This window comes from Corvus cornix, chromosome 5, assembly GCF_000738735.6.
Source record: "Corvus cornix cornix isolate S_Up_H32 chromosome 5, ASM73873v5, whole genome shotgun sequence".
Lineage (NCBI taxonomy): Eukaryota > Metazoa > Chordata > Aves > Passeriformes > Corvidae > Corvus > Corvus cornix.
Window position 1 is genome coordinate 10,793,587 of NC_046335.1, and position 26,228 is coordinate 10,819,814.

A 26,228-nucleotide genomic window follows, 5' to 3' on the forward strand; every position below is an offset into this window, starting at 1 on the left:
TCTTAATGGAAGGGAAAGAATATTAGTGCAAGTGGAACAGAGCTAATGAATAATAATAATGGGAGGAAGAAGAGCTTACTTTAACAAATTTATGAAGACATTTCTGTTGCAAGAAAATGAAAAACAGTATTAACTTCAGCTATCCATTTTTAGAATTAAATGAATAAAAAACCATATTGACAGCATAGTGAAACTGTAGCTATTACAGGTTTCCTCTGAACCCTGCTCATCAGTTCTAACTTTCCAATGATGGGAATGAAGGAAAAATCCTATAAAGTTCTCAGGATATAACTGTGTAACTTTCTAGAATTATAGAAGGGTTTTGGTTGGAAGTGACCTTAAAGGTCATTTAGTTAGGATCCAGCACTATAGCTGATGAATACTCTCTACATTTGGAGGCGATGTACCACTTTTTCAAAAACAAACATTCAATTTGGGTTGTTGATTTTAAAAACAACCACACACCCCGCTTCTCACCCCCCTCCAACACACACAGCAAATTCACCTGCCCAAAGGTTGCCTTTATTTCCGTTCTACACCACCTACTATTCTAACTGATAGTGACAGAATCAACAACATAAGATAATTAAAATTGCACAAACTTCTATTGACATGAAGACACTTGGGTTGGTTACCTCTCAGACTATATGAGTTTTCATTTTTTGATTGAGAGAGGAAGAGAGTGTATTTAGTCTGAGCTCTAAGGTTACTAAAGGCATAATTCCACAACTGCTGAAATTGCTATTCTTCATCAACCTAAGACAGCCTTGTTGCAGACTGCTTCAGGCCCCTTCCTGCACTCCTCTCTGCTTTACATTTGAAAATATTTTGCTCTCATCTGCTTCAGTGGTCACGAGACCCACAGCTGAGTTGGTGTAGTCCCCTAAGCGACAGAAAGCCACTTTACTGTCAGGTTAGTTTTCTGCTAACTTAGACTGTGTTCCGTGGCAGGTAAGCTGAGCTAAACCTATAGGAGCTACTGCTGCAAACCCCTCTCTTCTGAGGCACAGGTGCCCAACTGTCTGAAACTGCTGTACACGGGTTTGTGCAGCTCCATGGCTGAACCAGGTTAGGAAACTGAGCAGAGTTAAAATGAGAAAAGGGTGAGTTTGAGCCATGTTGATTCCATTACCTGGCCCACCAGACAGACACCCAAAAAAGGGACAGGAATAAACATGACTTGTTTTTTCTGGTAGGAGCAATGTAGTTTACTTTTCCCCACTCCAATTACAGCCTACACAAAACATACTGTTCTCATAAATGATGTCAAAGAAAATGTGGGTCTCATCACAATCCTGAACAATGAGTTACTCAAAGACAGTAACTTTGTTTTAGAGAAGGAAAGGTACTGGATACTACACATTCTGGAGGAGAAACCATAGCAGTAGGAAGGATATGGGCTTCTCCTACTAGGTTCTGACACAATTCCAAAGGACAGCCAAGAGGAAACTCTTCAAGGAAACAGAGGCTGTGAACACCATGCTAATACCTAGCTATCAAGAGAAACACAGAGATAAGAAAAAAATCCTTACCTGGATAAATGAAAGGGACATGAACTATCCATGCAGCTTCCTTAAAAAATTCCCAAGACTGAAGCATGGCAAAAGACAATTCCTCATTGAAAAATTGATAATATTTACTCCTTCTAGTACAGCAAAAATCAGTTAAAAGAGAAATTGGTAAACATCTGCTTCTGACTGGATTTCCTGTCTCTATCTGGATTTCCTAATATTTGCATGGTCACTGTAGCACACAGGTTCAACAGTGCCAAGTTTTCCTTCAACCAATCTTGTATACTTAAGTAGTTTTGTAAATGGGGGTAGGGAGAAAAACCAGTAGGTATTGGTTGAGCTCAGAAAGCTGTACAACACAAAATCATTACCTTAAAAGAAATCTATTTTAAAATTAGTATCTGGTACCAAAACCTAACTCCTAGGCCAGATTGCAGAAACTCATTTCAAATACTGGCACACTTTTAATCAAGCCCTATGCAAAATCCACCAAAATAACACCAAACTCAGTGCTGTCTGTGGCCCTATTACACAGGCCACACAAACCACTTTAAAGAAACAAAGTGTAAAAATTACATTTAAGAGTAAAAATTTGAGACCATGCTAGTTATCCAACAAACACTGATTGATATTTATGTGTGTAAATTCAATGTTTGATCTGTTGAGGTCTTAAGAAGAAAGAAGTTCAGTGCAGCAGCAAAAATGTATAGATCTGATTATAATGAGGATCTATGCAATGGAACGAAATGTTCCTTTTGTAAATGAAGGCATAATAAAAGACATTTTAAGAGAGATCTAAACTGAATTCAGAGACAGGTTAGAATCTAGAAAATAAGATAATACCACATTTTAAATCCTATTTTCATGGATTCTATCCAAGCTTTAGTGGAAACAAGTTTGGTAGGAAATGCTGCCAGTGACAGATGTAGTGCATTCTTCTAACACTTTCAGCTGCTGACTAATGAGTAGGTGTTTGATAGGGCAGTTGAAATGAAAAATGGCTCATTAATCCAAGCCTATGATTTAATGTAAAACTAGCTGAAGGAAAAAAATTCACACACTCAAGCAAGTATTTTTCTCTACTGCCTTTTTTTTTTGGTAGTTCTTCATTCACTGGCTATCATGTTTCTTAATCTTTAAAATGCTACATAGCAATACAGACTGGATAATTTCTAAAGAGTTTAATATTAGTTATTTTATAACCATTAACATTAAAATATTTACTCATTTGATAGATCATATTTTCCTGGATGAACACCAAACAATTGCTAGTTTTGGGTTTAAGAAATGTATATGCTTAGCACACACATGTTAGTAATTATTTTAAACATTTAAAAGAAAAAAATCGGTACAGGAAAGTCTGTTTACGCAATACTGATAATGCTTTTTAAGATCAAAGTTCAAGGACAAGTTGCTAAAGTAACAGGACAAAGAGCCTCCACAGTTCCTTCACATAATATATACATTCACTGACACAACCATACTGATATAGGAAAGAACAAGCTTCTGTAGTATTTTCCATGATGGACTTTTTGTTTCAATAAATTAAATACAACACTGGGATGTCAAAAAAACCTATAAAAGCATGAACACAGGACCAGAAGGACAGCATTTAGCATACTCACTCCACTGTAGGTCACATATAAGGAAGAAGAGAACGACCTATTTCACAAAACTGCATTCATTGATGTTTTACATGAGATTCGTTTTGTCTCAGTGTTTTGTCTTTTAAATGAATTATGTATTAGGGTAAATTATATTTTATAGCAGCATTATCTTGTTTAATCTATCATCGTACTTTGCGTAACATACTTTTAGCTAAACAGAGATGCTACCACCTTGCAGCCGGACACAATTCCTTAATTGCCATGCATGCACATAAGAAGTGCAATTACACTGGAAAGGCCAAAGTACTGCGTATTTGTTCTCTACATAAATTACAAGTGGCAGGAGTAGGTTTCTGCAATGAAAGTGATCTTAAACACTGAGATCTCAAATTTCAGCAGCTTGTAAGAAAAATGCTCCTGCAAACCTCAAAGCAGTCCATTAGCACCACGATTCTCATAAATTCAATTACATTGCACATGTCCAGTCAGTCTCTTTCGTATAAGAAAAATAGATGCTAGTTTTAAACGAACAGGTAACAGACACTGCTTAAGTTTAAACTTAAGTATTCCAATAAGAGTTTGTAGAAATTATCAACATACACGGTGGAATTTCTCTGCTGTACCAGGAACAAAACTTGACTTGCTTTCTCATTTACTTGCTATCAGTTTTGCTTACTTATCTGTACTCTGCAGTTGAGAAAAACACACAATAAGTTTACATTTCTGACCCCTTGAGAAATTCTCACTTTTTCCTCCTTTCTCATGGTTTCAACAGTTTTACCAATCAAAATTTGGTAAATTTGTTTTTTTAGTTATCAGACTCAAACTAGAATCACCTCTTCTGCAATTTTGATTCATCAGACTTTAATACTGTACAGACAATGAAAACAGAGCTATCTCCTAGGCAGCCATTTACAACTTAAAAACATTAGGAAAGATTTAATAATGCTTGCCTCCCTATCAGAGTCCTGTATCAGAGGCAGACAAGCTGAGACACCACCCTGATGTTCTTTTACACAGAACAGAGTCAGAATTTGGCAGAGCTCAGAAGTCTCTACTTGAATAAAACAAGACCCATGCTCTCTGCATGAAATGTGCTCAGAAAAATGACCTGTCATGTTAATTTCTTTTCCACCCCCTCACTTTTATTGGGTGGGGTTTTTTTGGTTGTTTTTGGGTTTTTCAAATAGATATGACTAATAGTACCTCTAATGTTGAAACCATGCTAAAGCAGAAACTGACATCACCAGAAGATCAAAACCAGGACTGATCAAAATGTGTGGCAAGATCTTCAACAACAAAATATCAGAATCTGTTTAATCCTATCACATGCAGATATTCTATATTAAGAAACCAATTCTATACTTCTCAGCACTAAAAGTCAGTACGTATGTCCACAGCTGTCAATATAGCTCATTTCTCCCTACCTTGATAAAAACCTTTATAAGAATATTGTATCCACATTTTTGAGCCCAAAAGTCCAACTCCAAAAGGTAAATAGTAACTTTTAAAATAAATTCAGAACTGTATTTGAAAATAAAAGCTGATGTCCAATCTCTATCTTTAAGATCATATCAAACAATGTTCACTTTTATCTGAAAAAAAGCCCAAAACACCAAATAAAACCAGCAAAAAAATCCAATCCCAAACCCACAAACTAAATCACGACACTTCATCCAAGAGGCCTTTATATGGCTATAAAAGGATTTTACCCAGCTTTTAAGAACTATATACAGAAATGCTACAAAAAAACGTATTTTTGAATCATGCCCAAATTTACAAATGCATGAGTAACATATGTTCATTGGGAAATTTGCAACATTTCAGAATATTAAGTAGTACTGACTTATTTTTTTCAAATTTGTTATTCTAGAACTGACAGAGAACATTTTTTTAATGAGTATTACTTGAAGGTTAAAGTTAGATTTGTGACACAACTGTATTTGACAGTGTATAAAACATCTTATCCTAGTTAGGGTGTCTAAATACTATTTTTAAAAATTCTCATTGCGGCATTTTCTTACATATTGTAAAGATCCAGACCACATCCTTAAAAATCTCACCACTTTGTACAAAGTTATCTCTTATTTTCGTTTACTATATTTACTGTTTACTAAAATCAGCACATTCTTGCAAAATAGCGTCTGAATACAAGTACATTCACCTGTTTGCACAGTTAAAAATCTCATTTACCATGAAAAAATTACTCATAGTGTAACAATGAATTCAAGCTTCTTGCATAAAGCTGAAGTGAGTAGCTGCGAAGAACACAAACTCCTTCAGTGTGTCAGTGGTCAGGTATGCACAAGCTTGGATATGCTACATTTTAAGTATATTTACATAATAATACTGAACACTTAAGTGGTTTATTTCATACAGAACATATTTTTTAAATTTTAAACAATTTTCACAATTTATAGAATTGTAATATTTTATATTTAATATACTAGTTTTAACATATCCTAAATTACAAATTGCTTTCTTAGGAAACCAAAAATGTAGAAACTGTAAGTTTCTGAAGGCGGAAGCATCCTTTGCCATTTATATTTGATACAACCAAAGCACTAACCTGCAAGCTTTCAAACCCCAATAAAATAAAACACACCTTTAAGACCAGTAAGTAATTTTTTCCCAATAAACAACTTAGAGCAAAAATCAATTTTCTGTAACTTAAGTACCTGTACTACCAATGTTAGCTAACAAGGGGAACTGCATAAGCAGAAATCAACACAGCACAAATTTGTTGGCACAGAATTTTTCTTTTTTTGGTGAAAATAGGTAAGATCTTTTCAATATGTTTGACACTGCTCTGAAGGCACTTCTCCAGAGATACTTATGGGTTATCTGTGGGCAGACAAGCTACCTATTCTACCCAACTAAATCAGGCTGCACTGCGCTGTGCTGCAGGGAGCTTCACTAGCTTGCAGCTTTGCTAATACGCGGATCTTGATGTTCCACAAACAAATTACATCAGAGACTTCTCTTTTCTACATTCGGCTCTATTCTTAGAGCCTCTTAATTCATAATCTATTTCCTTTTCTTTGTGCATTATCTGAGCTATCCTGCTCCTCCGCTTCCTGGATAATCTGAGGGTGCATAACACTAATCATAAATTGCTCCAATGAACACAAATCATACCACACTAATACCAGTCACCAGGGAAAATATGCTGGTATTTCCAGAAGCTTATCATCAGCACTTTTGTGCAACAAAGTTTGCAGCATGCCTGAAGATCATAAAAGTATTTCTTAAATAAGAAGTCTTGATGAAAAACCACCTTGGCAGCTCCTCCTTTCCCTCCCACTATTTCAAGTGATCTGCTGACCTCATCTCCAGACCCACAGCGCAGAAGAGAGGTGGTTATCTCACCAATACTACAGGTCATTTAGAACTTACCAGTGACAAGCTTTCACATATCTAATATGGATCTTTACGTATACAAAGAACCTCATTCTATATTTTGTGCTTAAAATACAGTCTCGTGTAAAGTATATCACACTACACAGTAGTCAATGCAACATTTGTAAGAAAATACACAACTCCTCCTCTACTACAGACAAAAGAAAGGTTCCCCTGGTACTGTAGCCATAGAAATACAGCCACCTGTTATAAGTAACAGGAGTTTGAAAGCCGGTTAAGCACAGCTAACCTGAAGGAATACTATGTTCTTCCCAGCACTTCATAGAAGTCAAACCTGTCTTAATCATTTCAGTCCTTTAAATTACAGCCTACCAGTCCAATTTAACTCCTGTCCAGACACAGACATTAAACAATACACTTAAATATGTCCAAAAAGAAAGCTTCCCAGGTTCACTTGACCCACTAAATGTGCATTAAGTCAAGTATCTGTATCTTTTAGAGGAACAGCATGACTGGCCAACAGTATTCTCAGCAACCCTAACAGGTTGGAATTACATCAGGAGTAAGCACAGCCATTACGCAGACACCATGAGACTGGGTACATCTTCATACTAAAGCTCTAACTACCTTTACTAATAAAAGGTGGCAATTACTACCCCTCACTAGATCAACAAGTGCACCAGTGTTCCATAACACAGCTTGGCCCCTGACAGCCTGGGGACGTACACACAGCATCAGGCATCCACCAGGGAGAAGCTCAAGATCTTTTCCTTCCTTTCACCTGAGGGTGGGGGGAATGACTGGAGACTCAAGGCAATTACAGTGCACAATATTCCTACCATTTCTCCACATCAAGGTACACTGTGTCAAAAAGTGCTAGAATGTTCTGTGAAAATACCTCAGACGGTTTTTAAGATTTTTTTTTTTACTCCTCCCTCTTCCAAGTACAAGCAAGCATTCTTCTGCCCTTCATTGGCCTACTGGTTTAAACTGCAACACAGCCAAGGTGAAAACAGATCTTAAACTTCACCACTGTAAGATGGATTCATTCTCTCCTCTCCCATCTGCACTCATTATTCCCATTTCCAGCTCTCTGTCCACGTCGCTTGTAATTGCATGCTCAGTTCTGGTATCCCTGAGCTGCAGTACCAGGCACTACCAGAACCACTGTATTTAAAATAGGACCAAGAAACAAATGTTTTTCTTTGTGGCTGAGTCTTTGAACAAAAGGTTATGCCAGTCAATGTGGCTGTATGCGTAACTTCTTATAAAAATCACTACTTTAATTCAGTGTCTTTTGCTTATGTCACTCATGCCCTGGATGTCACAGCTTGTGCATGAACCTTCTATGTTAGTTTAAAAGACAGAACATATTATTCATAATCTGTGGTGCTAAATATTCTTATCTAAAAATGTAATAAATAGATTGAAATTAACTAAGTAAGCAGTAGTTTAGTCTTGGAATATTTTAAACAGCATCTTGTATATAGGCTGCTATACTAACATAATGGACAGTATTTCAGATTCTTTTTGTAAAAAAGGTATCTGTGTGAAGAGAAAAATCTTGCAATCCAATTTGATCTGAGTGAAATGCAGTGTAATTCAGATAGGCTGAGAAGCAGAGTTTATTTTAAAGAAACACTAATACATTATGTTAAGAAAACGATGACTGGAGGAAAGAATCCAATAATTTCCCCAATAATTTCACATTGCCTACACCAGTACGCAACATTTCAGTGATCCATTAGCCTTTCACTGCCAATCTTGAACACTGGAAAGCAGTACACACTGCACTTCAAAACTGCTTTTTTTTTTGTTTCCTCTAAATAAGCCTTCAGAACAAATAAAGATGATTAAAGCTGGGTTAGTAAGAGAAGACGCATCAGTTATCATCATCTTTTTGTCACAGATGGCAGTAAATATAAATCTAGAAGATAACAAAGCCTTAAAATCAACAAAGGAAAAATTCATATGCAGTAAAAAGACACCACTCTGCTTGACCTGTGCTCAGGAAAAACAGACCCATAAATAGTGACAGACCAGGTCTTCTAACAATGTCAAGAGAAATTTTAGTACAAGCAAAGCATGGTTTGAGCACACTGCACTGAGGACAGATGCCTAATATTTTGCAGAGAGCGCCCAAATTCTGCTTTTATGCGAGATGAGTGAATATGCTGTCACACAGACATTGCCTATAGTGACTGCCAAGAAGGCAACATACTGGAAGTCCTCAAATACTGATAGAACAAAAGAAAAAACCACCCAGTGCAAGTATATGCAATCTGCCTGTGTGCACAGCCGATATATTATGTATGCTGCCCAGTTATTAGAAGTATGATAGCTGAGATGCTTCTTGGTCTCATGCCCAAATTTCCCCGTAAGAGTAATTTTACTTAGGAAAGACGTACCTTTTAAAGCTGGCAGTTTTTGAAGCTCCCTGTTATTGCTAACATTAAACCTTGAAGAACTCTGACGCTTTTCCTTCTTCACTACTGTCTGTGGTGCTGGTACTTTGATTTTAGATAGTTGTGCTGGGGGAGGAGTGCTATTTGATTTTTTATTTGACACCTGTTTAAAAAGAAATTAAAGCAGTTAATTGGAGCTGAACTTAGAAAAGTCTTCTAAAAAGCCATTTTAGTCACAGAAATAACTGAAAATGAATATGCTTTTAATTAAACTATTGTATCCATCATCCTCTGAATGTATTGCCACCTATTGTTCTGCTCATCTTTTCAGCATTCATTTCTGTACCATAGCCCTCATACAGACGGGAATGGATCACCTTGGTACATGCAGTAGCCCATTTATTTGAAGTTACCAGACAAATTAAAAAAAATTTTCAAATAATGTAGTTCCTCAGCTACTCTCACCTTCCCCTCCTCTGAGAAGTCCAGGTCTCCAAGGTATTAAAGTTCATCTTCAAAGGGATCAGAGAAACTTGTCTATTTACAGCAGGTGAACCTTTCACTGCCTATTTGTCCTGTGCCTTGCTGCCAGTCCTAAGCTTGGCCAGGACATTCAGGCTTTGATATAAAGTTAAAGGAGTGAGTCTTACTGTGGTAGTAGCTTTAACAGCTTCTAAAACATACCTTAAGATTTGTAGTGGTTTACCGCCTACTCAAAGCAAGTTGCTGTTATGGTAATAATCCTTATCAGACTGTCACTGTACCTCTGTATGAAGTTTATAACATAAACCAAGAAAAATGGTTCCCACTATATGTTTCCAGTTGGCTGTTTTTTCCCTGACTACACTTGACAGTGCTCTCTCTCAAGCTGAATAAAATGCATCCTTAACAAAAGCCTGTCAGAACTTGTGGTGCTGCCTTTCTCGTTCCCCTTTTTTTTGAAGGAGGAAAAGCAGGTTTAAAGGAGGCAATAGTTAACTTTTAAAATATGAATAATTTCATGATATTCATTACAAGAATGATAAAACATCTAGGAGTGATACATTAAAAATATAGAAACAGCTGACAAGGACCTCTTGCTTCAATATCATAATTCATTTTGCAGGCCCTTAATTTGCTGTAGAAGTCTCTCAAATTTGCAAACTAGAAGCACACACAAAATATACCTTGGCACTCTTTCCTTACAGGAAAGACCATATTCTTCTCAGAAGGTGCCCACAAGATAAGAAATAGGGAAAAAAGTAAGATGGGAATAGGATTCATGATGGAAATCAAGTTGTAATGCTGGTACTTTGACAGTTTGACTTGATTTAATTAGAATTTTGTTAAGTATAGTAGGTATGAAAGCAGCTTCATTCCTGCATGAAATAACATCGGTGGCATTTTCATAGAGCTATTGCTAAAGCAAGAGAAACCAATTTTCTTCATGTTCTGAAAAGTATTCCCAGAAAAGCTGGGAACAATTTGCATAGTCTTGTAGTGTATACATTCAGTGCGCATGGAAATGCTACCATACATAAATATCTACCTTTTGAGTCTCCAAGACACTAATTTCATTCAAATTTTGTTCTAGTAGCGTAACTGGAAAAGAATATATGCTTCAAGAATAGATTAACAATTGTACTATATTATACACACAGTACTTAATATACCAAAGATGACTGAAAGCAACATTTAGTTTTCATTAAACACATTTAAGATGACCATTTTGCAAATTTAATATTATAAAAGCAAAACCCCTTATACAAACTTATAGAACAAATAAGGAGAGACAGTACAGTGAATATTAGAAGCCTCAGTTACCAAAAACACTCTAGAACTTGTTCCAGTGAAAATGAAATACATCAGCAAGTTGAAAGCATTTATGTGCAAGTAATACCTGTTACATTGCATTTTTCAGACTATTTCACTTTTTAATCTCAAAAACTAAATGCTGAAAAATGTTTATGCTGAAATACAAGTGATCTGCAAGGTGATTTCTATCCATTAATTGAAATTTTAAAAAGCATTACGAACAAAATTATTAATAGACTAAGCCAAAAGAAAAACAGCACTAAGAATTAGGAAGCAATGACTTACCGTGTATTAAGCAATAAATGCTAATTAAGATGCATTATAAACATTATTACTGCACAGGATTCTGTACTTTCAATATTGTTCTTCAGCCTAATGGTGTTTTTCTGAACTGGCTACTTTCCACTGCCACCTGTATTTTTTCATTACTTGGAATAGGAAAAGCCATTTTCCTGTTCCCTCTATTAGCAAACAAATTCTCCATTTCAAATTAACAGGTGCTTTCATCTCATGTGTCTGCACACATGCACAGACTACAGTACCCTAAGGTAGCACACACCTCAGGGAAGCAAGTATTTGAAATTGCAGAAAAATTCCAAGATAGCCAAAAGTGGTTACTTAAGAGGATGGGTAACATTTCTAATCAGAAATGTTGAAAGAAAGCATTTTTTGTTGCTATGGCAACTTCCCATCTAGAAGTGATGACTCCAGAGTAATTCTAGCTCTGAATCACTGGACCATTTATCCAACAGATTTTCTCCTCCTTCCTACCATCAAGCACGATCACCCCTGCTTTTCAGTCATGATCCAGTCAGCCAGCACATACCAGAAAGCTGACAGAGTAAGTTCTAAAACATTATTTCAGTGTCACACAGCCGTGCAATGACCACTTGCAAGTGGCACTGTGGTGCTACCACAAAAGAGCTGGCCTCCAGAGCTTGCAGACAACATTGGATAGAAGGGCACCTGGAGAAAGTGAGTTAACTTAAGTCAAAAAGCTCAGCAATTTTAACTACATCTCTTTAAAAAAGGCAAACAAATTCAGACTAACAATTCTGTGTATCCATCTGCTAAAGATTTCAAGGTAACACACTTTCTATGAAAGTACTGTGCTTGTTAGCTCATATCGAAGAGCCAAGCTCAGTTTTTTCCTCCCAGGAACAAACCAAACTACCACAGACACCACAGCTCCCAAGAGTAAGTGATGGACATTCTGCTACATCAGTGACCAGTTCGATGTACTTGACACCAGAACAGTCAAACTACAGATACCTTTTTATCGGTTCTCTTCCTATGACTAGAATAAGAAATACCTATTCTTCCCCTTGTTCTGACAAATGGCTCTCTCCTACCCAAATATTTATAGAGATAGGCACATTCAATTCCAGAAGTGCTGATAAATATCTAAAAAAGTGCACAAACTGCTCTGAAAAATGTCACATTGAGAATGGGTTTCTTCAAATCGAAATTAAAACACAACCCTCAGGTTTTCTGATCCATTTATTTCTGAAAAGCTAGAGCTTTACATATTTCAATGAACATTAAGACAATCATCTAAAGTGTGATTTCAACTTTTAAATTCTGATTTTAACAATTGAAAGTATACAGTTTATGTTCCTCAGTGCTCTTGACTAAGCTTAAAATTAATTCAAGAGAGTGAAAGGTGAGGAGGAGAGAAGGTTTCTTGCCAGTCACAACAGTTCAAGGTAGATAGTCCTTGCATCCCTTCATCCCTTGAGTCCTGCATCAAGCAGGATCTGGTACCTTCCTTCTCTTAACATCACTCTTTTGAGGAAAGTTGGATCTTTACCCCCTCTGGCATTACACAGGCAGGTATAGATTAGAACACAACACTACATTTTCAGCCAGGGAAAGAAAGATATGAGTAGACCAAGCACATCTACAGCTACAGCTGATTTTTCTTTTAGAAACTTGTCTATTGACAGCAGGTGAACCTTTCACTGCCTATTCGTCCTTTGCCTTGCTGCCAGAGTCCTAAGCTTGGCCAGGACATTCAGGCTTTGATATAAGTTAAAGGAGTGAGTCTTACTATTGTAGTAGCTTAACAGCTTTAACAGCGTTTAACAGTAGCTTTAACAGTGTTGAAATCAAACTAAGCATCATCAAGTATCCCACAAGGCAGCTTTTACTTTTGGACAACTAACACATAAGAGAAAGCATAGTGGGACCTGGAAAGAGGATCCACCCTGCATCCCATGTACATTAATAAGTCTTTCAGAAGACCCTATTCCTCCCATTCTGACAGTCTCCCAAAAATTCAAGCTACCTTGATAAACAAGGGCAACCAGAAGAACTCTGTCTGACCTTGCCTTTCAAAGCACACTCACTAGTAACTGAATTAGACCAAAGGACACAAAGCCTTCTGATCCACAAAATCAAAAGCCAAACCAAACCAAGCCTAAAGTGGTGTCAACTCTATAATGATGCAGCAAACTTGCATGCTGCTTTCTAAGATAAACTAATAAGGTGAGGATTTGAAAATGACAGTAAAATCACCTTGATGTATCTGTCATTAAAAGATTTAAAAAACTGGATGGCTTACTAGTGACAAAAATCAGATCTCCTAAGCACAAGGCAATGGAGATTCTCTGCCTGAAGAAACAGTGTGCTGGGCAGCACCCTATATGGTGTTTCTTGACACACATCAGTCTAACACTAACCTGCAAATTTCTGCCTTCTAATAAGTATCACCACTGAATTCAAGTTTATATCAGTATGCACACCATTTCATGATGGCAGCAGCAAAACCTTGAGAAAAAACTCTGAACTATGAAATCTGGATAGGTGAACCCTGTACCAATTCACACATGACTAAGGTTCCCCGTGAAAGACAAGTACACAGAGCAAAAATCACAGAACACTTTAAAAGAATCATCAGTCTGAATCTGAAACAGAGGGAAATACTTATTTTAATGCAGGATTAATCCCTTCCCTCTTTTCCTTTTGGTATAGTAAGTAGCCTCCATGGACTTATTTTTCACTAAGATGAACAGAAGTCTGATCTACAGCACCCAGAAGAGCTTGTTTCTTGCCAAGGCAGCCTTAGAATGCTATGAAAGCACTTTGGATTACATCTAACATACTTACAATGAAATTGAAATACAGGTTACTGAAACTAAACAAAGATCATCACAAAACATGAAAGGGACATTAACAACTTGATTTTCAAAACTGTATGAGGGCCCAGTATGTAACCAAAAAAATCTGGCTAACAGGTTAAGGCTTTTTACATAATCAATGTAATTAGGTTGAGAAACAGAATTTATTATAGTCTCTTGAGATGAGAACTGAAATCAAAGATCAAGGAGTCAAAATGGGTGGAGAGCAGTTAAAGAGCCTTCCATGTAATATTTTCCCCTCTGCAGTAACTTCAAAGTAGTGTGAAAATCTCTGAACACTCCAGGAATCTTGAATACTACCACAGAGCTCTCTCCTTTCCAGATCTTCATTTACTGGTTTGGGGGTGGGAACAAGGACAGATCGTCTCTGGCATATGGCCCAGCTGCCATCAACCTGGTAAATATATCCACACCATACCTGCAAGAAGTGGGCTGGTGAAGTGACATTAGCAGCTGGGACCAAGGCAAGTTATTCAAGACAACACACTACCAGGAGAGCAGTATTTGTCAGCTGATTTCAATTCTGTGTTGTTAACAGCAGCAATTCAGCATGCCTTCCAAGTGGATAACAACAGAATAAACTCTTTTTATTTATTAAAGATAAGGCCTGACAGAGCTATCCAGACAGTCTGCAGTAATTTTAGTTCATGCAAGTAGTGCCCAATTGCTGGCAAGCAGTTTATTATGGAGCAAGTAGCTATGATTTTTAACATCAATATTTTCAATCTACAGAGAATCAGTAGATAAAGCTTGATACGGAATCCACTGGATACACAAAAGGAAGCACTGATCCATAAACAACACAGTTAAAAACAGCAGGGAAACAACATGTTTGCTGGGTACCATTTTGGACAGCAGACGTTTCTGAAGTTCTTTGTTGAAGATTTTTGCTACTATGCCATTATTGTTCACTAGTTTTACTACCACAAGCCAGTTTGGACAAACAACTTACGGAAGAGTCTCTGGAGAGGCATCTTATGGTGCTGAAGGCTTTGGGCAGTTTCACACAGATGGCCATTTAGATGTCTATTGTTTTTCCTCAACAAAATCATTTGCCAGAATGATATCTGGATTAGCTGCTAGAATGATCTTTGCAGCTGCCTTTCTAGCAAATATGCTTATTACTGTTAAAGAGCCTCAGTAGTAGAGATTACTATCCAGTGTATCTCAGCATAACTTACTATGTTTTTATTATAGCAAGAGCTGCATCCTAAAGCTTTGAGGATCCATGCTGTTATAATGATAAGCAAAAAGGCAAAGTTTATATATTTTAGCACTCATGGATTTATGTTGTTAGTACTTGTTTAACAACCACGATTTTGCATTTACATGCAGCAGTGCTACTGCTGGCTATTCTCAACGTCTAACTATGGAGTTCCATTAGTGTTTTGCCAGAGATAGCATGGAGTCTGTTGAATTGCATCAGTGACTGGGATGTTTCCTACAAGCAGTGAAGGCCATCTGGCCCTCTTTGCTGTGGAGGGGTACCCACAACAAACTTTACAGTCACAAATCACTTTAGAAGACTGATCCACAAGTTGCTGAACCTCTTCCGTCTTTCTTGCTGCTGTTTATTTTTCACAACACAAAGCATTGCTTGTATTTCCTGTTGCTTACAGACAAGGCTCAAATTTTATCTTCTAAAGAACTGTATCATCACAGCTTTGTGTAACAGACTTGACTTGCAACACACCAAACTAATCTCATGTGTCAGCTCAGTGTGCTGCATCCTTGATATTAATACACTATAATTTTACATTCACAATTAAATATCAGTAGTATAAGGCTTGTTTTCCATTTGCTTCTTGTAAACTTAATTTTGCTTTAACTAGTTTACTCCAGGAACAAGCTGCTATTTGATTCCTTTCAGTCAGAGCTCAGATTTGCAGCCCGAGGTTGCGGAATACTGGCAAAGATGAAGAGGATGCCCAGGCTCAGACTTTAAGTGGATTCATGCAGCTTTGTGTTTGCTGAAACACCACCATCAGTGAGCACCTGGTACTTCACAAAAGCAGCAAAGCAACACTTGTTTCCTAACGTATCTTCTATCACAAAACTTCAAAGCACCAGATGCCCTCAGGAAAAAAAAATTGCTACCTGCAACGACCAGCTATCTGATTAAGTAAGATTTAAACTAGATAATGTCCTAAGGATTATTTTAAAACATCTTTATAAATATAAGGATAAAGAATCTGCATAAAAGATGGCCTAGTTTAAATTACTTAATTAACTCCTATACTGTACTGTAGATTTTAATTATATACAGCCACTGATGAGCTAAGGCAACTGCACATGTGGCTTTACCACCGAGGTCTGTATTTTTGTGCTCCCTGATCTATTCATAGAAGCTTCTCACCTCACACACTCATATTGAAATCTTTTTTTACTTCACCTCCTGCCCACCAATTTGGTGTTTGTACTGGATGCTATTTGAGAGAGTTATAGTCCATGATAAATAATCTGGTCTAGTGGAAGGTGTCCCTCCTCATGGCAGGTGGGTTGGAACTGGATGATCTTATGGGTCTCTTCCAACCCCGACCATTCTATGATTCTATGAATAATAACCTTAACTGCTTCTACAGAACTGTTACACCAAATCATTTCATCTTTGGCTCTCATCATGCTTTTATTTTACATGTCACTGGAGAAGCTCACTTGTAAGTATTTCAGACTGCTAAACTGAGAAGTGATGAGGAAGTATATAAAAGTCACTATAAATGTGCAGCAAATTATAATATTTGGCAGTCATCTTTTAAGAAGCGTATTTAGGAATAGGCCAGGATCTTTTTCCTAGCTTTTGGCTGGTTGCTTTTTGTAAATGGCCCTCTAAGCCTACCATCCCACTTCCAGAATTACAAATTTATTCTGGTTTCAAATGAAATTGAGGGGGGGAAAAAATGCATACAAGGTATGTTTTTCAAGTCTGTGAATATGGGTAGATTCAACAGCTACCTATTTTTTCTTAGTATTTGTATTCTCCAAGAGATACCTACATTAGTAATTCGGTATTACACGTGTTAATGGATATCTGAGTACTCTCTAAGTGGCAGGCCTTAACTCTTCCAAAAAAAAAATAAGAGAAGCAATTTGAAACAAAGGATGAAAAGGATGTTTTCAGTTTAGAAAATGCTGGTATCCATTTTTGAAAGGCACTTTGCTCCTTTTGATCAGAACAGCCTTTACCTTCATTGCTGTGCTGCTTCAGGAAGGATTCAGAGAGCTTAAAAACATGATTAAGAAGCAGAGGATAGCAAGTACTAAACCAAACCACACACAGTTCTCACACCTCGCAGTATGTTACACAAGTAGTTGTCAGCCTTGTGTAAGAAGGGCATAAGATCCTGTTTTCAGAAGCATCCCATTTTAGGTAATATAATACTTGTATAAACAGTGTTTGGTACACTTTAATAATTCCATTAGTTTCAAAAGCATAATATTAAAGTTACATAACAAACGCCGTTAAGGTAACTCCTCCACTATTAATTATTAAGGTGCCTTTGCTTGGACCACAGAAGGAAATTCCCGTTCCCAAAACAAAAAAGCCAAGATGTCAATAAAAACTGGAAATAGGAAAATTACAGAAGTTAAAGACAAACCAAAAGTTGCGTAGATGCTCTGAGTAACACATATGGCATCTCTCTACTCATCAAATAGTCCCTCATTTAGTACTAGGAGTGTATACATGTTAAATATTTTTTAAAGGTTATATCAAGCCACTAAAATAATCTCTCCAGGAAAGAAAATCAGAACTGCAAGCCACGATCAAAAATTAGTTTCAAATTAATTTTTTAAAGAAGTTGGCACACCAGTTTAAAACCAAACAAACCCACTCCAAAGCCCACAGACTTTATTTTGTATCAGTTATAACTGATTCAAGCAAAAATCCGTCCCAACTTCATACAGAGTTTTGGTTGAAAATCCTGTTTTGCTAATGTTACAAGTAAAATCCCAAACTAATAGCCCTAGAAAGCTACATAATGGGTCTAATGCTGTCTATTTATAGTCCTTCCATGGTTCAAACTTGAGAGGACAAGTTGTTTGAAATTTAATTTCATAATATATCTCTTCTTCCAAATGCAAGACCACCAGTTTTAAGATCACCTCTATCTACTACTGCATGGGACTGGCTCATGAAAGCACTGGCTACTCTGCCTGTCCAGCTGGGGCACACAGCTGAGCACATACTGAAGAGAAGAGCCAGGGCTCAGCCAGGGTTGTTACGTGATGAAGATGCCTACCACTGCTAAATGTATCTCTTTGTAAAGGACACCAGCTTCTATGAAGAACATATAAAGAACAATCTTACACCTCAAAGATGATGAATCCAATGTATCCAAAAATGCAGTGCTACTGAGTTACAGAGACTGCCCAACTGGTGTGAGGTTGACACACCTGAAGGATGGGAGGCCATCCAGAGGGGCCTGAACAAGCTTGAGAAATGGGCCCACGTGAATCTCATGTGGTTTAACAAGACCAAGGGCTGGTGCTGCACCAGGGTCCAGGCAACTCTGGTACCAATCCATGCTGGGGATGAACGGATGTAGAGCAGCCCTGCCAAGAAGGACTTGGAGGTGCTGCTGGACGAGAGGCTGGACATCACCCAGCAATCTGCACTCACAGCCCAGAAACCACCAGCATCCTGGGCTGCATCCAAAGCACCGTGGGCAGCAGGGCAGGGAGGGGATTCTGTCCCTCTGCTCTGCTCTGGTGAGACCCCACCCAGAACACTGCATCCAGCTGTGGAGTCCTCAGCACAGAAAGGACATGGACCTGCTGGAGCAAGTCCAGAGGAGCGCCACAAAGATGATTAGAGAGATGGAACACCTCTGCTATGAAAAAAGACTGAGAGGATTGTATTTGTTCAACCTGAAGAAAAGGCTTTGGGGTGACCTAACTGAAGCCTTCTAGTACCTACAGGGTGCCTACAAGAAAGATGCAGAAATTTTTTACAAGGGCATGTAGGGAGAGAACAAGGGGGAATGGCTTTAAACAGAGAGTAGGTTTAGATTAAATATCAGGAAGAAATTCTTTACTGTGAGAGTGGTAAAGCACTGAAACAGTTTGCCCTGAGAAGTTGTGGATGCTCCGTCCCTGGAAGTGTTCAAGGCCAGGCTGGATGGAGTTCTGAGCAGCCTGGTCTAGTGGAAGGCGTTCTTGCCCATGGCAGAAGAATTGGGAGTAGATGGTCTTTAAGATCCCTTCCAACCCAAATTGTTCTGTGATTCTGCAACTGAACAACAATAATGGAAAAGACCTAAATGACGGATGCTTTATATAAATGAATAAATACATATCTGTGACAAGAAGGTATTTCCAGAAATTATTTAGGAGTAGTCTTAATACATGTTAACAAGGAGGAGAAAACCCCAGAACTTTCTCCCCTCCCCCATCCCCACACCTCAACCTCCTCTCCTATGGTGCCTAAATGAACTGCCAAATTAGTACTTACTTGTGCCAAGACTTTCAAGTATAATTCTATTCTCAAACTGGACGCTGTGTAACAGTCCCTGTGCACCATCTTCAAGATCAGGTATGTTTGTTTCTCAGGGTAAATAGCACCACAATGAAAATCACAAACAGTAAACATGAGAAAAATAAACAAGAGATATAGAAAATATCCAGTCAACTTTCTAAATAACTTCTGCTGGTGATCACAGAAACCTGTTAACACAAAATGATGCTGGATTTATTGCTTTTGTCTGTTCTTTGCTTTCCTTTAAAGGTTAGGATACTTCCGCATACAATCTCAGCTAAAAAAGCCGTGCAAAACCATCAACACTGCTCCTACGACACATTCCTTTTGTAATTTCCTACTTTTAATGGAAGTGACAATCATATCTGTTCATATAATCAGGAATCAGTAAAAGTAGTAGTGAGAATACCGACCATCTTTTACCACCATGTGCGGGCCAATATAGGAAAGGTGATCATGGAAAACTGGATAGCCACCTCTTCAGGTTCTTTCAGAGGGATGAAAATCCTTACTTCTGCTGAAGTGTTTTGAAGATGGCCCATTAAACAGAGATTTCTGTAATTTTTCAGCAATTCCATTTACTGATGTATCCAAAAATGCTGAGTAGCTTAAGAAACTAAATTAAAAAGGCCTCAAAAAGCACAGAAGAAAAACTTCTAAGAACAAAACCTTACAAAATTTCTGCACTGGAAGCCATTACCGGTAATAAACCTACTGAAAAGTGATGGCTGTGAGACAGTGGCAGGATAGAAGCATGGATCAGCATTTAAAAGATTTTAAATTCTTCTTAAAATCGGTTTCAGCAGTGATTGTAGTCCAACATCAGCAATGCATGCTGTCAATAAATCCATTTCTAGCATAGCAAGAAAAATGGCTAATACAATTTACATTTTATTACATTTTGATTTGTGTCTATTAAAAAGAAAAAAAAAACCAACACATCAAAATACCTTTAAAGCAGAAAGAACCAACCAGGACAACACGTGGAATCAAGAAGATAATACACAAACACACACATGCTCCTCAAAACCACATTAGTCTTCCGTTTGCTTTTCTGCATGGCAGAAGGATGAGTTATAATTTCTGTTCTCATTTGCTGATAGTCATCAAGCCAATACTTTTTCAAACAACAAAAATAGTCTTTGCCTCCTACAGACCACTCAGATCTGGACTGAAAATTAATACAAATTAAATTTAAAAGTTTCATGCCATCTTAGGCCAGTCCAGCTAGACCTAGAAGCAGCTATCACTCCCGGTCACCCAGTTTTATACCAGACTATTGTCTTGTATGAAAGGCTACCAGCTACTTCTGACCCTTCCATCCCCCAGGTGAACCACAGTAGTGAATTAATTGTCCTGGACTGTTACAGTGACTGGTGAAAAGAGCAAGTTTTAGCACGTACTCTCCCACAGACAAAAAAAGTCAGAAATAAAGCACATATAGGGTTAAAATTTTAACTTCCTTCCCCTGTGGTAGTATTTGAAAACCACTGCTAAAGTACTGCACTTGAATTATTTTAGGTTAGGTTTTTCTAGAGATAGAAAAAGGTCATGTTTTCCAACAGTCATTAACTATTACCAAGTCACCTTTTCTAAAAAAATTAGCCTGTCCATAAATTACCACTGCCTTAACTCAAAAGGAGACCTCCACACCCCTGTGACAAAACAGAACTCTTCAACAAAGCTTATCCAGGAGACAAATAACTTCTTCAAAAGCCAGTTAGATCACAGGGTATATGTCCACAAGTTACCACATGTTGGAATAGCCAATCACCACATCCAAGGGATTTAATTTTCATTATTAGTTTTTGGTGCAAGTATAGTTTTTGGGCACTGTTAATCAAAGGCCCCAAGAATTTACAAGAGTAGAGACATTACTCCCATAGAGAGGAAAACCAATACACAACAGATTACATCTTTGTTTACAACCTGACGACACTAATATGCTAGACTAACTGCTGAAATAAGAGGTTATACCTCAAGGAAAAGATTCAACTGTTCTGACAATTATTTAGTCTAATTCATTAACATTTACTAACAGGTTACAAACTAAGCTTAAATAGAAGCTTAATCATATTAGCTTTTGTTCATAAATGAACAACATGCACAACTGGAAGCTGGAGTAATGGCAGTGGGTACGGAAGGATAAGGTACCCTTACCTCATACAGACTCTGCATTTCTGGTACCTCTGTCACAGAAAGGAGAACAGTAGATGGAAACAAGAGAAGGATAATCAAAGTAATAGGACTCCTCCCACCTAGGGGTCATTAAGCAGGGTTTTGGGGGAAAAAATATCTAAATAAAAAATATACATTAAAAAACCCCAACATAAAAATGTCAATTTCATAATTAATATTTTTAAAACAATTCTATACAACTTCCAGTTAAACAACTTTCTAAACCACATACTGGCTTAAAGAAAAGTATACCAGGATGGAAGACCATACATACACATTTACTGTTTCTGATTCTCTCTCCTTGAGGATCAGCAGCTGACCACACAGCAAATAAGAAGAGAGGTCCATGGTACTTCACGTGTAGCAAGGCTTTTTTAGTATTACATTGAGTAACCAAGCACAGTTAATGCAAGAACCATCAGCTTAAGTAATTTTCACCCTCTTTTAGCATGGGCATTCTGGACCTGGTATACCAGGAATCATTTCAATCCCTTTTCAAACTTGCTGTACAGCTTCCATCAACTGAAACCTCATTTCCCTGACTGCAAGACAGGAAAAACACGTGCTCATTTTTGTAAATATTAAGATCTGTTGTACTTTTTTATCTATAGAAGTTCAAGGCATCATGAATTTGTTAAGTGCTATAAAAGTGTCTATAAATAAAGTATTTGTGGGATGCTGCTGCTTGTGTTGTCCCTGTTCTTTGAATAGCAGACAGTTTCTAGTCTTTACAATCTGCCATTTGCATTAAATTAATTTGCATTAAATGCATATGCATTAAATGCATTTTGAGAAACAAAAAGCCGAATGAACCAGCATATTTCCAAACCTACTCATAGTCTAGAAGATTTTTAAAAAGCCATGTTAAAACACACGTAGGACATAAGATGACAACCATTTCTGAAGAGAAAGGAAACCTAGAAATGTATTAACAGTGTGCTCCAGAATATTTCTGTATTTACCAATCTTTGCTATGCTAATAAACAGCCTCCTTTCTGCTCCTATAAGCACCAGCTAACATACAGCATGATTACAGCCAGCCACGTTAGAATGCAAAGTCTACATTACTGTTTGTGTGCAATTAGTCTACTAATTAAGATAATGAGTCAACCACGGAGGTGTTCAAAATTATACAGAGACTAAATAATGCCCCCTGGGAATGACAACTGTACTATATGTGCCAGTCCCATTCCCAGTTCCTTTCCCATTCTGCCCCCGCTCACACATGATCAAGTATCATAGACAAGTAAACAGTATTTTTCATTGGAAATTCTACCTGGATGGACAAAAGAAACAGTGAATGAACAGTAAAACATATTCTTCAATTGAGATTCATGTCTCTCACATTTCAAGTTTAAAACCCAAAAATCTAGATCTACAAACACAGAAAGAAATGACAAAGAAACCCACATACACATTTTTGGCTAGCATACAAAGCTCTTCACCTACTATCTAGGGGAGCTTTACGCTCAATCCTGAAGTACCAAGAGGGATAAGAAAGTAAGTCTTGGTCTCAGCAACTTGTCATTCAGAAACTTGAGAAAATAAGTATTCAACAAATGTTCTGCAAAGATGGTGATAATGACAAGCCTTACAACTGCACAGGAGTTAAAATTATGGCCAAGTGACACTCTTTTTACTATCATAGCAATATAAAGACAGAACACATCACAATGAAGTACACCTATTTACACCACTATAAACATCTACACTGACATTTCCCATTTCATTCTACAAGCTCCCCTAATAGCTAAGATCCCTTCTAGTAGCTAGGCTCCCTCCACCAAAACTCAATCACTCTTACGGAAATTTGCCAAAATACTTTTACATGTAATTTACAAGTTTTAATGATCTTCTTCATTTATGACAGTAGCGTGAATCTCTCTGCACAACAGACAAATAAGAACTCATTGCAGTGCACATAATAAATAGTCCAACCCACCTATCCCTAACAGTCATTTCAGAGCAGGAACGACGGTAAAGCTGGATGAGTATTTTGTTCTAAAACATTATCTTTCAGTATCAAGATGTGTTGTTTAGAGGCTGAAATACATAACTTTGCCATGTACCATTTTACATTCAAGCTACTATGAACATTTTAAAGGAAATTTCAGGAAATCCACCTAAACAGTGGATTTCCAAATGAAACAAAACTACTAATTTTGAATTTCTGGATTAATTTGGGAAAGGGAGTGAGTAATTATTTAATCGACCCCTTTCAAGTTGCTGTGCCTTGCTGGTGGGCAAACCAGAGAGAAATGCAAAAGGAAAAAATCAACAGAATAATTAGTCAAAAATGGCACACTTATACCTACAAAAAGAAACTACAAAACACAACAGCTGGCAGCCTTTGATTAAGCCTAAGGTCTCCTGACAATAAACCAGGCTACTGACACTTAACTGACATGCCAGCATTGACAGTTTGAGAAAAGAGACCTCTGGGAATAACAGAGAATGCTAAAAACGACAATGAGCAACAAGAGAAGCCCAGAAACTCACAGTAAGACTAGAAAATAAGACAGATGTACATCTCATAACCAAAAAGCGAATAGATGAGTATTTAAAACTGTAGCAAGGAAACATCTATTTACTCTAAATAAAACTGACTTCCTTAAAAACCATTGTCTCTTATCTTGTCAAATACCAGGACAGTAGTTCCACAACCATTTTCCTTCAAAACTACCTGTCATGTCAAAATTACAATGTAGAAAAACTTAAAACAGTTTTTAGAAGTTATTACAAATTAATATGAAAAATACTATGTTTTTTAGTAATATTTACCTCATGTTCTTGGTTATCTTGTCCATCTTTGCCACTTTTTCCACTCTTTACTGATTTTGCAGGTTCCTTAAAAAAAAAAGTTTGCAGTCTCAGTTTTTTTTTTAAAAACAGAGATCTAGATAGATTTTCAAGCCAAGGAATCAGGCTTTTTTAGACACTCGCTAAAAGTAATAAAACTGACAGAATAAAAATGATACTATCTTACTGGAAGATGATAATATTGACCTATCAGTCTGTACAAGGCCACTTTAAACATTTTTTTTCTGTAGAAAGACTTTGGAATTTTATTTATGCCTCAAAATTCACCTATAAAGATAAGCTTTCACATACATATGCAGGCAGGGACAAAGAATGCAAGTGATCTGAACTATGTCTAAGAAATTACTTAGTTTTACTACCTTGCTGTTTTGGGTTTTTTGGTTCAGAAATATTTATATTTAGGCTGGCTTTGAAACTAGCACCAGTATAGTACACGTTTTACGCTTTATTATTCTGCCTGTTCTAGGGGCTAAAAAGTTTCGTATTAGAAGTAGGCCGACAACTCAATTTTCTCCCTCACAGAATTGCACTTATCTTGAATCCTTCACCCATTTCTGAGATTTGTTACTCTCAAAAAAGTGACGAAAAGTTTCAATGTTTTTAACATCAAAAGTGCCAAGGATATTGGGAAAATGTTAAAGCAAACAACCCCCACAAACCACAACACCCCACCTCCCTACATCTAATTTTAAAATGACGTTGACAAACTAAAAGCCAAACAGAAGCAGTCGAGGGGGACAGCAGCTGGTTGAGGCAGACAGCACACTTCACTGTCTCTGACTTCCACTCATATGGCTAATTACCTATCACACAAAATAAAGTGCAATCCAGCTAACTTCCTGCCGGATTTACAAGTTTTCTGCGATCATTACTTGTGCAAGCCCCTTTCGTAGCCACCAGACAAATCACTCCCTGGAGCCTGAGGCAAAGCGGGGCCAAAGCTAGGTTCATTCCTATTGTCAGGAAAAGGAGCTGAAAGACTCCGAGGAGCGATTAGTGCTCCTTGAATACTTCGGGAGATCCCCCAAGCGCAACTCCCACTGCAGCCAGAGCTACGCAGCAGCGAAACTTCCACGACGGGGCCCGGGCAAGTAGCCGTGGAGACGGACCCCCCCCCACCTTGCCGTAGAAATTACCCCTTCCCTCTCCCCAACATCCCCGGGCCAGCCCTGAGCAAGACCCCCTCCTCCCCGCTCCGCCTCAGCCAGCCCCGGCTGAGGACACGTTTTCCATCCCCTCCCTCCAGCACTCCCCCGCACGCCAAACCCACGGCCGTCCTCCACCAGCTCCCTCCCTCCGACGGCCGCCGGCGAGACGATACCAGGACCCCGCCTCGGCACCCCCGGACTAGGCCCCGCCGGGAGCTGCCCCATCCTCGGCACCCGCGGAAAGGCGGAGGCCGGCACACAGCAGTGAGGGAGGGAGCTACCCCTCACCCGGGGCTGCTCCTCGCGCGGCTCTCCCAGCGCCGGGGAATGGGCGCCGGGCTGCGCTCGCCGCTGCCGCCCCCCACCCCAGGCCCCTCCTCCCCGCGGGGCCTGCACCCTACGGCCTCCCCGCGGGGCTCGGCCTCCCCCGATCCTCCCGACTCACTTTCTCCTTCTTGTTTTTATTCGGCATGGCCGCGGAGGCGCAGCCCCCGCCGGCCCCACTTCGCTCCGCGCCGCGCCCGCCCCGCGCTGCCGCTCCCCCGCTCCGCGGCGGCCTCGGCGCCCCCCCTTCCTCCCCCGCCCGCGGGGAGCGGACCCTGCCCGCCCATTGGCTGCGCGTCACGTGGGCCAAGGCTCGCGGCGCGTCACCGCGCGGGCGGGGCTGGCGGTGCCCCCGCCCCTCAGCGGCTCCTTCGTCGGCTCCGGGGCTCTCCTGGCAAGTCCGGCGCTCTCCCGGCGGGGTTGGGGGTCTTCAGATGCGCTTGGGGCTCACCCGGCGCCTCCCCGCTC

At 38.7% G+C, this 26,228-nt stretch overlaps 1 protein-coding gene across 1 annotated transcript in view; it reads right to left on the bottom strand.

Moving 5' to 3' along the window:
- PPP2R5C (protein phosphatase 2 regulatory subunit B'gamma) overlaps nt 1–25,978 on the bottom strand; it is a 79,076-nt gene extending 53,098 nt beyond the window's left edge. Inside the window, exons 1-3 of the mRNA XM_039552114.1 lie at nt 25,882–25,978; nt 24,250–24,315; nt 8,887–9,046 (exon numbers count right to left, since the gene is read on the bottom strand). Coding sequence (XP_039408048.1) covers nt 8,887–9,046; nt 24,250–24,315; nt 25,882–25,908 — 253 coding nt within the window. The 5' untranslated portion in view covers nt 25,909–25,978. The remainder of the gene's footprint in view (nt 1–8,886; nt 9,047–24,249; nt 24,316–25,881) is intronic.
- Between the last annotated feature and the right edge of the window lie 250 nt (nt 25,979–26,228).